Here is a 13,015-nt window from a genome sequence, read left to right on the forward strand (position 1 = left end):
AAAGCCAGCCCGGGCAGGAGAGACCGTGAAACTCCTATCTCCAATAAACCACCAGAAAACCGGAAGTGGCACTGTAGCTCAAGTGGTAGAGCGCTTGCCTTGAGCTGAAGAGCCCAGGCCCAGAGTTCAAGCCCCACGACCGACAAAAAAAAAAAAAAAAAGATGTTGTACCAAGGCATTATCATTTCATGTGTCAGGTAACGAATACCTACCTTCCTTCCTTCCTTGCTTTCTTTTGACAGTATCTCCTCTTCCTTTGCTTTCCCCCAGTTTCCCCTCCCATCCCTGGGATCTAAGGATTTTTTTTGGGGGGGGGGTCCGGTCATGGGGCCTGAACTCTGGGCCTGGGCGCTGTCCCTCAGCTCTTCAGCTCAAGGCTAGCACTCTACCACTTGAGCCACAGCGCCACTTCCGGCTTTTTTCTTTTTGCTTATGTGGTGCTGAGGAATTGAACCCAGGGCCTCAGGCATGCAAGGCAAGCACTCTACCACTGAGCCACCTTCCCAGCTCCGATCTCAGGATTTTTAAATGTTGGTGCCAACATCTCAAATACTGTGAGCCGAATATAATGTATCTGCGAGGCACATGTTGCCCACAGGTGCCTCCTTGTGCTCCTGAGGCATGTTGGGGTTGGGGCTGCTAGGAAGAAGTCAGCCCTCAGAGGTTTTTGGTGTCCCCAGTGCTCGAATGGCCGGCTGTTTACGTCATTCCGTTTAATCCTTGCTGCTGCCTTGTAAGCTTGCCACTGTAGTGTCCACAGCACCAGTTTCAGGAGACACAGGTGTGTGCAATGCAAGACCCACTCAGAAGACTAAGGTGTAGACTTTAAGTGAAAGGCCCAGGGTCTACCACACCCAGGTAGAAACCGGTCTACCTATACTAATAACCTTGGCATCTCAGAAACAGGAAGTTGTTCTGGCAGAAGTGTCTATTGAATTCTGTGCTTTTCTCATGGCCATAACAGCCAGACCTGGGAGATAAAAGTGCCCCAACCCCACCCCGTGCCTCCCCTGGGCACTGGGTGTTGGCGTTTGGATGCATCCCCCCCTGCTGTGACTGGAGAAGACATCGTGATACCCTGAGTTGCTGGGTAACACTAGACTCTAAGTACTTAGTGTGCTATATGCCCGTCATCGTAAATACCAATTTTTACGGCTGTATAATGTGCTGAGTAGATGGGCCATTTGATTTGATTTCCGTCCTGCAGCCGCAGGGCATGTTTGCCTGCAGCTCCTCAGGGCTGGGAATAATGCTGTAATAAGCGTGTCTGCCCACACAGCTGGCCTTTGGGGGCCAGCTATATTTTATGTCCTGACTGTGGGACATTTTACGTACTGCTCATTCAATAATTTAGCTACCCTTTACCAGTGTTGCTCTTTTTGTGTCTGTAAATATCACCAAAGCAAAGTCCTTTGTGCAGAAAGCTGTGTCCCTTTAGCTGGGTTGTTCCCACGGATGGCATGCTAAGTGTCTGGAATGAGGAGGGATGGGGAGAAACAGACTTTGACCAGGGCACCAGCACCCCCTACTGATGTATGGAAGAGTTGTGTCATTTTGTACAGCATCCTGTAGTGAGTACCATTTTCACCCCAGATATTAACATCTAAAGGGAATGGGTAGAGCCTGTCCTATTGACTAGATATGGTTGGGATGTTGCACCCCATAAAGCTCCCAATGGAGTGTTCAGGAGACCAATTGCTGAGCAGTGTCTTTGTTTTTGGTTTTTGTGTGTGCGCTGTTCCTGGGTCTTCCTTTGCTCAAGGCTAGTACTGTACCACTTGAGCCACAGCTCTACTTCTAGCTTGCGTTTGTGATTTATTGGTGCTAACAGTTGTGGAATTTCCAGGGCTGGCTTCAAATCATGATCCTCAGATTTCATCCTCCTGAATAGCCGGGTTTATAGGCATGAGGCACTAGTGCCTGGACAGCACTTTTGATGTGGCTTTGCTGTCTGCCACAGCACAGAAGCTTTGCTTTCTTGTGGTAGAAGACTTGCACTTTTCCTGGGATGAGGGTCTTTGCTCTTTACGTCAGGCCTTGGACCCTCCCCAGCAGATGCGGGCCTAGCTGGAGGCCTGGGGGCTCTGATGGATGGGTGATGCTTGTTCAGCGGTGATCCTCGTCTGTGTAAACGATTGCAGGAGAGCCAATGGCGTGGGTGCGCCCAGGATGTGTGCATGGTGGTCTCGGATCTGCCAGGACCTTTCCCAGGCATGGAGGTTGGAGCCACCTTCTCATTCTAGGGCTCTGGTCCTGAAGCAGAAGGTTTTTCTCCCAGCTTCTGTTGCCTCTGCTGTACCTGGGGGCCTCATCACCCCGGGTACCAGGACCTATGCTGGGCCATTGACACCAGCTCCAGGCTCAGGGAGGCTGAGTCCTTCTAAGCAGGTCCCAGGGGTCAGGCTGGCTCGGAAGCTGTCCTCTGTGACGAGCGCAGTGTGCCACCCTGGAGACGGGCTCCTCTCCGCTCTCAGCTGGCATCACTGGCACCTAGGCGCTGCGCTGTCCCAGTGCAACACCCGTTACCAAGAGGGCACCTTTGGGGCCTCCCCGCCCTCAAGCCTCTGCAGCCAATGAGTTCTCAGGAAGCCATGGTGACAGGGGCAGGTGTGAGGGACAGGAGGAAGCTTTCCGGAGGGTCAGCGTCTGGTGGGGACTGGGGACTGGGGACTGGAGAGGGAGCCCAGCCTGCCCCCACCAGATAGCCGCGCTGCGTGTGGCCGGCACGTCATGGAGTACATCCTGTTCGTGCTCTACTTCTCCTTCTTCCTGTGTCTCTGCACCCTCGTGTGCCTCTACTTCTCCGGCTGCCAGGAGATGACCTATAAGCATGAAGGTACAGGGCTGGCTGAGGACGGGGGTGGGGTGGGGTGGTTCCTTGAGAGTTCCCAGCAGGGCTCAGAAGTTGCTGCGTTTTCCAGCAGATTCTGATGAATTGCTGAGGAACTGAGAAGCGAGTTGGCAGGTGGAGGCTGACTCCATGGAGGGGCTGTGTGTGCACACGTGTGTATGGTGGGACTCCTTGCTTCCCCTCTGTCCCCTTCAGCCCGCTGGGAACTCTCCAGGAGGAAGGAAAGTTTCTCTGAAGTCCATTAGGCCCAGCCTACATTTTACACATCTGGATTCATTTACAAAAAGAAGCCTGCTGGTGGCTGTGGCTCTTAGGAGAGGGGAGGCATGGCGGTGTGCCCTGCTCACGCGGCCCAGGCCCAGGCCTCGGTCCCCATGCCTGAGCATCTCGGCGGAGAGCACAGGGGGATCTAGAGGAATAGAGATGCAGGAAACTTGACAGCTTCTCATGCTGGGCATTGGCGCAAGCCCAGTCTTCTTTCTCTTTTCTTTTGTTTTGTTGGTCATGGGGCTTGAACTCAGGGCCTGGGCACTGTCCCTGAGCTTTTTTGCTCAAGGCTAGTGCTCTACCACTTTGAGCCACAGCGCCACTTCTGGTTTTCTGGTTGTTAATGGAGATAAGAGTACTTCCCATCCTTTTCTGCCTGAACTGGCTTTGAACAGTGATCCTCAGATCTCTGAGTAGCTAAGGTTATAGGCATGAGCCACCAGTGCTCAGTTCCAAGCCCATTCTTGTGTGTGTGTGTGTGTGTGTGTGTAACCAAGTTGCCTTGTCTGGAAGAAGATGGCCACTGTGTTCATGTCAAACAGGAAGGAGATTTTTCTGTTTTGTGTCTGGAAAGCACAGGCAGGTACATTACAGATGGGCTTTGCTAGTGTGCGTCACTCAGGAGACACGCTGACTGGCTGGGCTGTGGTAAAGCCAGATGGGCACCGGATCCCGCTGCTCCTCGCTGCTGTGCACTGGTGCTGGCTGTGCTGCCCAGCTTCCTCCTTGTTACCAAGGTGCAGAGCACTTCTGTGTTGGGTTTGTGTCAGGTTTGTGCCTCTAAGTGGCTTCTGTCCACGCTGTGTGGGTCTCAGTGGTCTTGGGGCTCCGAGGACCCCCTACCCCCCGCCCCAGTCCACTGCCTGAGGCTCCGCCTGGCTCTGGGTAGGCTGTATACAGAGGTAGCTTGGCCAGCATTTACAGTTACCACCACAATCTATTGGGGCTCCACAATGAGTCCCACGGGGCTTCCGAATGTGATTGGCAGGTTGCTGTTGCTCCCGAGCCTCCTGGCAATCTGTGCCGACACGTGGGTGACGGAGCCCCACACTGAGTGTGGACTGCCTGCCAGGAATGTGACCCAGAGGCTTCCAGGGGCCTCCTGGTGGCCCAGGGCGCCAGTCAGCATAGCAAACACAGGGCTGTCCCCAGAGGCCGGGCAATTAGCAGTGTTTGTCAGAAACAAGGTTGGCCCATCAGGGGCCTGGAGTTGGGGGGAGGTGACAGGGAGCCTGGAGGACTGCCCGGGCGTTGCGTGGGGTTACTATTGCTGTCAGCCCGTGGCTGCATAGGCGTGGGACTTCCAGTGACCCTAGTCAGGTGGGCTTTACATATGGAGGGTGGCTGGGTAGTGTTTGGTAGTGTTGGACCCGACACTCCTGGTAGTTTGGTTTGTGTTTTACCAGACACATGCAGGTAGACTCACTTAACAAGCAGTGTTTTCTGTGAGGGGGGCTGTGGGCTACAGCGGGGGACAGAAGACCCCAACCCCAGACCCCCATGAAGCTTCTACTCTAGAGGGAAGCCAGGGAGATGTAAACAGAATGCTTAGGGGAATGGTGAGGAGGGAGGGAGAAGGGGCAGGGTAGTCACAGGGATGTGGAAGCCTTTTGATCTGGTTGCATTTGTGCAAAGATCCAAGAGGAGTGTGAAGGGGAGCCCTGTGGATTCTGGGGAAAGACTGTCTTAGCAGTGCAAAGGTCCTGTGGTAACTGTAGAGGAGAGAGGAGGGAGAGGCCGACCATGCAAGGCCTTGAAGACCATGTGTCCCCGGCGTGGACCCTCTCTGGCCACAAGGTTGGGGGGCAAGAATAGGTTGGGAGGGAGACCAGTGGAGGTGGTTGAAGGTGGCTTAGACAAAGGCAGAATGCCACTCGGTTGATACAGGGAAGTTGGGTGCTGCAGTTGGATCTACTAAGGTTTCCTCCTGATGGTGTGGGTACAGGGGATGAGGGGAAAGTCAGGAGATTCCCTGGTTTGGGGACTTGAGCAACTGAGAGGCCGGGCAGTGAAAGGAGCAGGTCGCGGTGGTAAGTCAGTCATCCTACAGCTCCCACTGTCCAGAGCATGGCCTACGGTTGAGTCTGGGCTCAGGGATGGGTTCCTGTTCCATGTGGGTCAAACTAAGAGCAGAAGAGAGGGGAAGGCTATGAAAAGTACATTCTAGATGCGGGGCGGGGGAGGAGGGGAGTGTTGTGAAGGAGCTGGGCTGGGCTTGGAGGTTTCTGTACTCACCATGAGGTCATCAACTCTCAAATAGGCCCAGTCCACAGTGGCTGCAAGTCCCCAGCAGTTCTGCAGCCCACCATCCACGTCCTGTGCTGCCCTGAGGCTCGTGCACCGCCGCCCCTCTGCCCTGGAGGCTGGAGGGGCTGAGGCGGCTGCCGCCCTCTTTTCCCCGGAGCCTGACGTCTGCCCTTCCCTCTTGCAGAAGCATGTTGTGGAGACATTTTTTGGATTTGATGAGGAGTCTGTGGACTCGGAAACATTGTCAGAGACCTCATACAACACGGACAGGACGGACAGGACCCCAGCCACGCCCGAGGAGGACCTGGACGACGTAAGCAAGCCGTGGCAGGTGCAGGGCCTTCCTACCCCGCCCATTGGCCACCCTGGTGTGCATTCCCAAAGCCCCTTCCTGTTCCTATCAGAGAAGCCTGTGGCTGCCGAGGCTAAGCGCAGCCCTTGGCTGAAATGGCTGCGTCACGCTCTCTTGTCCCTGGACACACACAGGCGCGCACGCCACCTAGTGGAGCCAGCGCCAGCGCCTGGTGATTCTTAGGAGAAAATCCAAGCTACCCTCAGGGTAGAAGCACTGCTCCCCTCGGCTGCTCTGCCCTCTCCTGCCCACCTGTGTGGTGCAGGCCCAGTGCTGTGCTGCTGGCTGGGTGTGCGGGGGGGGGGGGGCGGTTCCTCTGCTCCCCCAGAAGCACATTCACCTAAAAAGTCCTCACTTTTCTAGCACAGACTTCCCGCTGTGTGCCAGATTGGGCCACTCTCCTAACTTCCTCCCTGCCCGCCCTCTCTGATCCTGAAGGGGTGAGAAGGGTGTGGCAGAGGTGAAGGCCTCAGGCCGGCCCTGGCTGCTCTCTCCAGCTCCCTGGGGGTGGGGGCATCTCTCTGCAGCTTCTGGGCTGGGCTGGGCATGGACGTGGCCTCTCCCGGGCCCTCACATCCCACACTGGGCAGCTGGCCACACCCACCAGAGCAGGCTTTCCCTCCTCCTGACAGCCCTTTCTGAGGCACCTTCTAGAATGGCCTCTCCGGCTGGCTTCTTCCAAGGTCTGCTTGTCCATAGGAAAACAAGGCACGTGCGGTGGACACTGGCAGGTGTGTCCCCAGGGAGGGCGTCCTCCTTACCTCTTACGCTAAAATTCTGAGAGACATCATAGTCCCCTTGACACCCCTTTCCTGTGGGAGGAAGACACGCCTTCCTCCCTGCTACTCTGCTCGCTGAGTGTCCTGCTTGGGAATCTGGACACAGCTTTGCTCTTGCCATGGGCCTCTGCTCCCTCCAACCTGGAGTTTTACTTTTACATTTCTTTAGGTTACCTTGAGTAAGACCAGCCAGACCCGGGCTTTACTTACTTCCTGCCACTGAGAGGTCATGGAACCTTCTGGGATTTCTATTTTGTGTCTGTGGGGGATGGGTGCCTCACAGGGCTGCAGGCGCTGTGTTTAACAGGACTTTCAGGATGGTCATCTCTGTGGTGTTCAGTTCCCCCACTTCTCTAAGCAAGGCTCTGGTGGCCATCTTTCTGCATTTGTCACTTAGCGTGCCTGCAGAAGGACTCCCAGGAGACATGGAGGTGGGAGGAGGGCCTTTGCTGTTTATACCTTCACTTACAGCGGTCCCAAGCTCCCACAGGGGCGCTGCTGTGGAAAATCCTGTCCTAATTACTGCTTTCCTCTCCGTTACATTAAGACCACAACGAGAGAAGAGGCGGACCTGAGGTTCTGCCAGCTGACCAGGGAGTACCAGGCCCTGCAGAGGGCTTATGCGCTGCTTCAGGAGCAGGTGGGGGGGACACTCGATGCCGAGAGAGAGGCCCGGGTGAGTGAGTGCAACGGTTTCCGCTTGGCTGTCCGGGGCGTGGCTGGTGGGGCATAGCTGGTGAATATGTGGTCAGCAGGAGGGGACCTGAACACAGAGGTCTGGCTGCCAGATGTGGGGTTGGTGAGTGTGGTTTTGGGGGTGGGGTGGGTAGGCTGCTGGCTAGGGCAGGGCTGATGGGGGGAGGGGGTTGGACTGGCAGCTGGGGCCAGCCAGTACTGTACATGGCTTCTAGTTGTCAGTGATGCTGTCTGCATGAACTCTTGTCCTTGTGCTGTCAGAATTACGATAGTGATAGGCTACAGACTGGGATACCTTTGCGGGTTTTAGACCCGTAAATGGCCCTGTGTCTGAGAACCCCAGGACACCCCATGGAAGGCTTGACTCTCAGCCCTCAGCTCACAGACACTCAGGGCCCATTGACCACCGCAGTCCAGACTACACATCTCTCATATAGGGCTGAGCTCTCCCTTCCAGAAACTTCTTCCCTCTGGCCCTTCTCCCACCTGGTGGCACAGAGACCTGGGTTTCCTTTTCCTTTTGAAAGTGCAGAGGGCGCCCAGAGGGCCGGTGCTCTCCACACCACCTATTCTGTTCCCAGTGCTCGTTAGGTGAGGGCATCAGCCCTGCCCACTAAAGGTAACTTAGGCCTGAAAGTGTCAGGCGGGCCCAGACAGAGCGGGGGGATGAGGCCGGCCGCTGTGATAAAAGCTCTGAGGGTGGCTCTGAGCCCATGTGGGACGTGGAGGGTGGTCAGGTGTTCTGTGGCTGGACACTGTAGGACTCTGGCAGGTGGCGGACGAGAGAGGAGCCACTGCCGGGGAAGAGGGTGGGCAGGAGTGAGGGAGTGAGCTCCCTGGGAGGGTCAGAGCAGGGGACTGCGGGGCTTTATCTGGGCTGAATCGGTTTTGCTTTTTAATGTCACCTATCTGCCCACATTCAGTCAAGAGACACTCAGGGAAAGGTGGGGGGGGGTCACATATTCCTCAAGGGACCTTTTGCCTAATCCTTGGCGGTGACGTAAGGTGCCTTCACTTTGCCACAGTCCCTCTGATTCCTTGTCACCTCATGCTTGGTGGGCTTTCTGTATTTACATGCTTTTCATGGTCTTCAGGGTATTTGGTTTCAGGCCTTGATGTAGATGGCATTAAACAAGTAGGAAAGTGCTTGGTGATTGAGGGAGAGCTTGGAGAGGCGTATGCCCTGTGCCCCTGGTTTCCTCCCTGGGCACTCGCCTGCTGGTCTAGGAGATGGGGTGTGGGTGAGCACCTCCCACCCTTCCAGTTCTTCCTAACTTCTTGTTGAACCTCAGCCCCACCAGGTGGGTGAGTGTGAATGCACACTCCACACGGGAGCTCCATCTTGAATCTGCTGCTGAACACACCCAGCAAGATTCGCTCTGCTTCTCTGTCACCACACGAGGTCCCCTGCTCACATCCTGGTTTTTCCATTCCAGACTCGAGAGCAGCTGCAGGCTGATCTGCTGAGGTGCCAGGCCAAAATCGAAGACTTGGAGAAGCTCTTGGTGGAGAAGGGGCAGGTGGGCGGCAGTGCTATTGCAAAGCTTTGTGTCTGGCCCCCCGCTGTGCCCGGGGGACATTCTGTGGAGCTGTATCCACAGCATTAGTGACAGTAGGGAGAAAATACCAGAACCTAGGTGATCATTTGCTGCACATTTTCAGAGTCCAGCATGGCTTTTCCTTCCCTAGATTGGTGAAAAAAATAGGCGGTAACTCCAAAAGCAAAGTTGTAATGGAGTCTTGACTGGAGCCTGAATAGGTGCCTGTCAAAATCTGCCTACCACGAACTCAATTACTGCAGAGGCCACTGGACTGGGCAGCTCTCTAGGAGTAGATTCTGGACTCTGATTTGTCACAGAAAAGCCCAGCACCTATGCTTCTCATTCTAGAGTCGCCTCCTGAAGCTCACACTTGAGTTTGGTTCTGTAGGGCCTGCTGGATAGTGGAGAGAGAGGGTGGTGGAGATGGTGTCCTGGAGGGGGGCGGAGCTCTGGATGGAACCAGCCTCTCTAAAGTGGTGTCCCAGGGCTGCAGCCACTGGAGGCCCAGCGGTCAGGCCCAGGCTGAAAGGTTCTGTCCTGGTTGCAGACACAGATTGCTTCACAACTCACCCTTAAGAGGGTATGATGAGGCTGGCTCCTTGCCCTTACCCCTGTGCCCTGTGGACAGACAGTCATCTGCTCCACACAGTTGCTTGGGGACCCAGTGATGGAGGCCCCATCTTGTAACTACTAATATTCCTCTGCTCAGCCCTGCAAGGTGAGGCTGTATGCTCACTCAGCATAATTCCTTGGCCAGTCCTGTGGCCCCTCAAGGCCACAGTGCCTGGGAGCGTGGGGCCTGAGGAGGGAGTGAAGTCTTCCACGGGTCCCAAGTCACACTGAGGCCCTGGGAGTGGGGAGACAGGGGTGCGGGTCACAAGAGACTCTGCAGGGTCGTGGGTTGCTCTGGAGAGCGCTCTGGAGCCCACGGCTTGGAGGCAGTGCTGACTCATCTCTGGGGAGCAGATGAGGGCTCTGGGGGTGGCCAGAATTCAAAGGCACTAGAGGGCCAGGGCTCAGATCTCACACGTGGCCCTCAGCAATTGGCCTGACCTCTGGACCCCAGAAGCAGGTCCCCAGAGTCATGTCTCCCCTCCTTCCTCATGAGTACTTGGTGTGCCATGGGGAGACCCACTGGGCCTTGGGAGGGACCTGGGCCCAGCCTGGCAGCTGAATATCAGGAGAAGAAAGGAGAAAGGAGAGCAGGGAGAGTTCCCCACTTCCATTGCTTGTCTTCTGCTCTCCCCATTCTGGGATTCTGGGCGAGCCGGCTCTGTATAGCCCTGGCCTGGTTATAGGAAGCCCACAGAATCTGGGCTATGGCGAGACTCTTTGCCCTTGGCTCAGGGACCATGCGTGAGTGGGAGTGGGCACAGGACCACAGAGGGCAAGTCCACGGGGCATGGGTGATCCTTGAGGGCACAGGCTGGGTCACCATGGAGAGTAGGGGAATGGCAGGAGGGGCCAGCTGAGGGGTCAGGAGAGGGCAAGGGGTGGTGGCAGCCCTGCCGTTCTCCTCCTTGGGTGTGTGTGGGGGTGCACACAGCTGCTGCCCGTCTCCTGTGGCTCCAGTGAGAGTCACCGCCCCGTGTTTCCCGCAGGACTCCACGTGGGTGGAGGAGAAACAGCTTCTGATCAGGACGAACCAGGACCTCCTGGAGAAGGTAGGTCCACCTCCAGAGGCATGACAGGCCCGCTGCAGGGACCGGGGCCCAGGCCCTGACTCTGGAAATGGCCTGGTCAGCGGTAGGGGAGTGAGGGGAAGAGTCCGATCTCCCTGCACAGCTGTGGGAGGGGCAAGGCCGCCCCTCCTTGTCCTGTGCGGAGGACAGCGGAGGCCCTGTGACTGGGCAGGCCCTCGTGCCAGCAGACCCACGCTGGGAGCTGAGCCCTTGTGCAGGTCTCTCTGGAGTCGGGTGAAGAGCCAGTGTTTTGGCTCATAGTAGTGTGTGTGTGTACAGTTAAACTATCCTTGAGGTAAATTACAGCTGTGCCTCCACTCCCCCAGGGCTTTTCCAGCAGTCTCAGCCCTGGTGAGCTCCGTGCCCATGTGTGTAGCTGCTTCCATCCAGCCCGGCACCCATCAGTCTGCCCTATGCACCTGTAGCTCTGACTCTTCTGGATCGCCTTGCTGGTGGGCCACGCCCTAGATGGGCCCTGGCTTTAAGCTTCCTTAATTATGTGGGGGAGCCTGGGCCTGCCCTCTGAGAAGCTTGCTGGGAAGCCTGCTTGGCTCACACCTGGTGCTTTTCCAGGCAGCTGGGCGGGGACATCACTGTCCTGCAAGCTCCATGATCCTTGTTAAGTCCTGAGGCCCTGGAAAACCCACCACTTCTAAATGTCCCCGGTGACCCTGAAGAGGAGGAGGAATGGGGACCAGGAGGCGCCTCAACTTTGCAGAGCAGTTACACGCAGGTCCCCAGCTCCTGCGGGACCCAAGATGCAGGCATTCTCACCAGGCTGTCTGGGTGCTTGGGCGTCACTGCTGCCACAGAGGTTTCTATGAGAGAGACTTGAACCCCCACTGCAGAGGTGGGGTGGGATCAGGGCACCCTGATGTGCACCAGCGCCTTCCGCTGCCCGTTAACGCACAGGTGTCTTTGCTCCAGATTTACAGGCTGGAAATGGAGGAGAACCAGCTGAAGAGCGAAATGCAAGACGCGAAGGACCAGAATGAGCTGTTAGAATTCCGAGTGCTAGAACTCGAAGTAAGAGACTCTCTGTGTTGTAAGCTCTCCCATGGAGCAGACATTCTCTTTGAGCCCAAACTGAAATTCATGTAAGCTCCCTGCCGCTTCCAAGCATGTGTGAAGGGACGTGTTACCGTTTCACTCCTTCCTTCTTCCTCCTCCTCTTCCTCTTTTTTTTTTTTTTAAATCTGTATGTTCAGAATAATTTCACTGCCTTAACGTGTTCTGGAGAGGAGGCTCGCGATGTCTGTGGACCTGTACCAGAGCTAATATATTTATTGCCTATGGCTTGTTTTGCACTTAATAAAATAATTTGTTTTTGCAATATTTTGCCTTTTTTATTTGTGTTTCATTTCCATAACTACTTCTCTCCTGCATGCATAGCCAACAGGGGTGCGTTCTGTACACACAGACAGAGGCACCGTTGCAATTAATCACACACCTTTTTAAGTGAACTTGCATGTGGCAAATCTCACCTTTTGAAACAGCAGGGTCTGCCCCAGCCAGCTGTTGCCTCTCTAAATGTGTTTAATTCCAGTTTGAGCCCGTTTTCTATTTGCCAAGGTAAACACCAGGTAAGTGGAGGCAGGGTGGAAGTCTGCATTTGTATACAGACAGTTAAGAACCTAGTTATGTTGTGCAAACTTTTTTAATCCAGTAACTACAGAGCCGTGCACTGCAGCAATTTGGACTAAAGAAATTATTATTTGTATCTCAAAATGCGACTCGGAAATACTGGAGGGAGATTGGACGCTGCTCACTTCCTCCAGGAACACGCACAGGGCACCGAGTGGGACTCAGAGAATACTGATGGTCACATTGTTTCTGACTGAAGTCTTGCCTGGGTGTGTTACTGTATCGCTTGCTCTCATGGTACTTCATAACCCCCCTTTTGTTTCTATTTCAAAGTCATTAGCATTGTGGACATCACTTAGGTTGGTGATGAGCTGCTTCTGTCGGCTCTGTGACATGGCTCTGCTCTCTCAGCTGACACCTTTGCATGTGTGTCCCCTTGGGTGGAAGTAAGCACCTTCACCTGTCTGTGGCTTCTCTGATTTTCTTTGCCCCTCCTGCTTCAGTTCAAGCTCTGTCTGTGTTAGCTTTGTGCTCTGGTAGGGAGTGGTTTCAAGCGTCTCCCTGTCACTTGGCTCTTCCTGAGTACTATATTTGAAGTCATGTGAGGTCAGCACCTCTGCCCCTTAGAAGCCTTTCCACCAGTCACTGTTATAGATGGGCCTTTCTTGCGAGAACCTCCCCAAACACTGCTCGGTGGACTACACCTCCGGCCTTCAGAGTCACTGGAAGCCAGTTTTCTGTCTTGTTCATAGGAAATCTGAGCTTCCTGGATCTCCACTCCCATGGAAACGTCATTAAATAAGCATGGCTGGTGGGAAAGGACGGGCAGAAGTGAACCTTCTCGAGTTTTATCTTGCTCATAAAACTGTTTCCTGTGAGATTGGTTAGCCAGACTGGGGCTTGCTGGAAATCCACTGAAAGAATAGCCCCTTCTTTTCTCTAGCCTTCTGCAGACCAGCAAATTAAGGCTGTCTTGTAAACTCACACCTCTGTGACTTCCCCTTAGTTGAACTATT

At 55.0% G+C, this 13,015-nt stretch overlaps 1 protein-coding gene across 1 annotated transcript in view; it reads left to right on the top strand.

Moving 5' to 3' along the window:
- Window positions 1-13,015, top strand: part of Jakmip1 (janus kinase and microtubule interacting protein 1) — a 59,600-nt gene that overhangs the window by 33,797 nt on the left and 12,788 nt on the right. Inside the window, exons 7-11 of the mRNA XM_013023910.1 lie at window positions 5,550-5,678; window positions 7,044-7,172; window positions 8,629-8,712; window positions 10,335-10,397; window positions 11,343-11,441. Of these exons, the coding sequence (XP_012879364.1) occupies window positions 5,550-5,678; window positions 7,044-7,172; window positions 8,629-8,712; window positions 10,335-10,397; window positions 11,343-11,441 (504 nt within the window). The remainder of the gene's footprint in view (window positions 1-5,549; window positions 5,679-7,043; window positions 7,173-8,628; window positions 8,713-10,334; window positions 10,398-11,342; window positions 11,442-13,015) is intronic.

This window comes from Dipodomys ordii, unplaced genomic scaffold (genome assembly GCF_000151885.1).
Source record: "Dipodomys ordii isolate 6190 unplaced genomic scaffold, Dord_2.0 Scaffold71, whole genome shotgun sequence".
NCBI lineage: Eukaryota > Metazoa > Chordata > Mammalia > Rodentia > Heteromyidae > Dipodomys > Dipodomys ordii.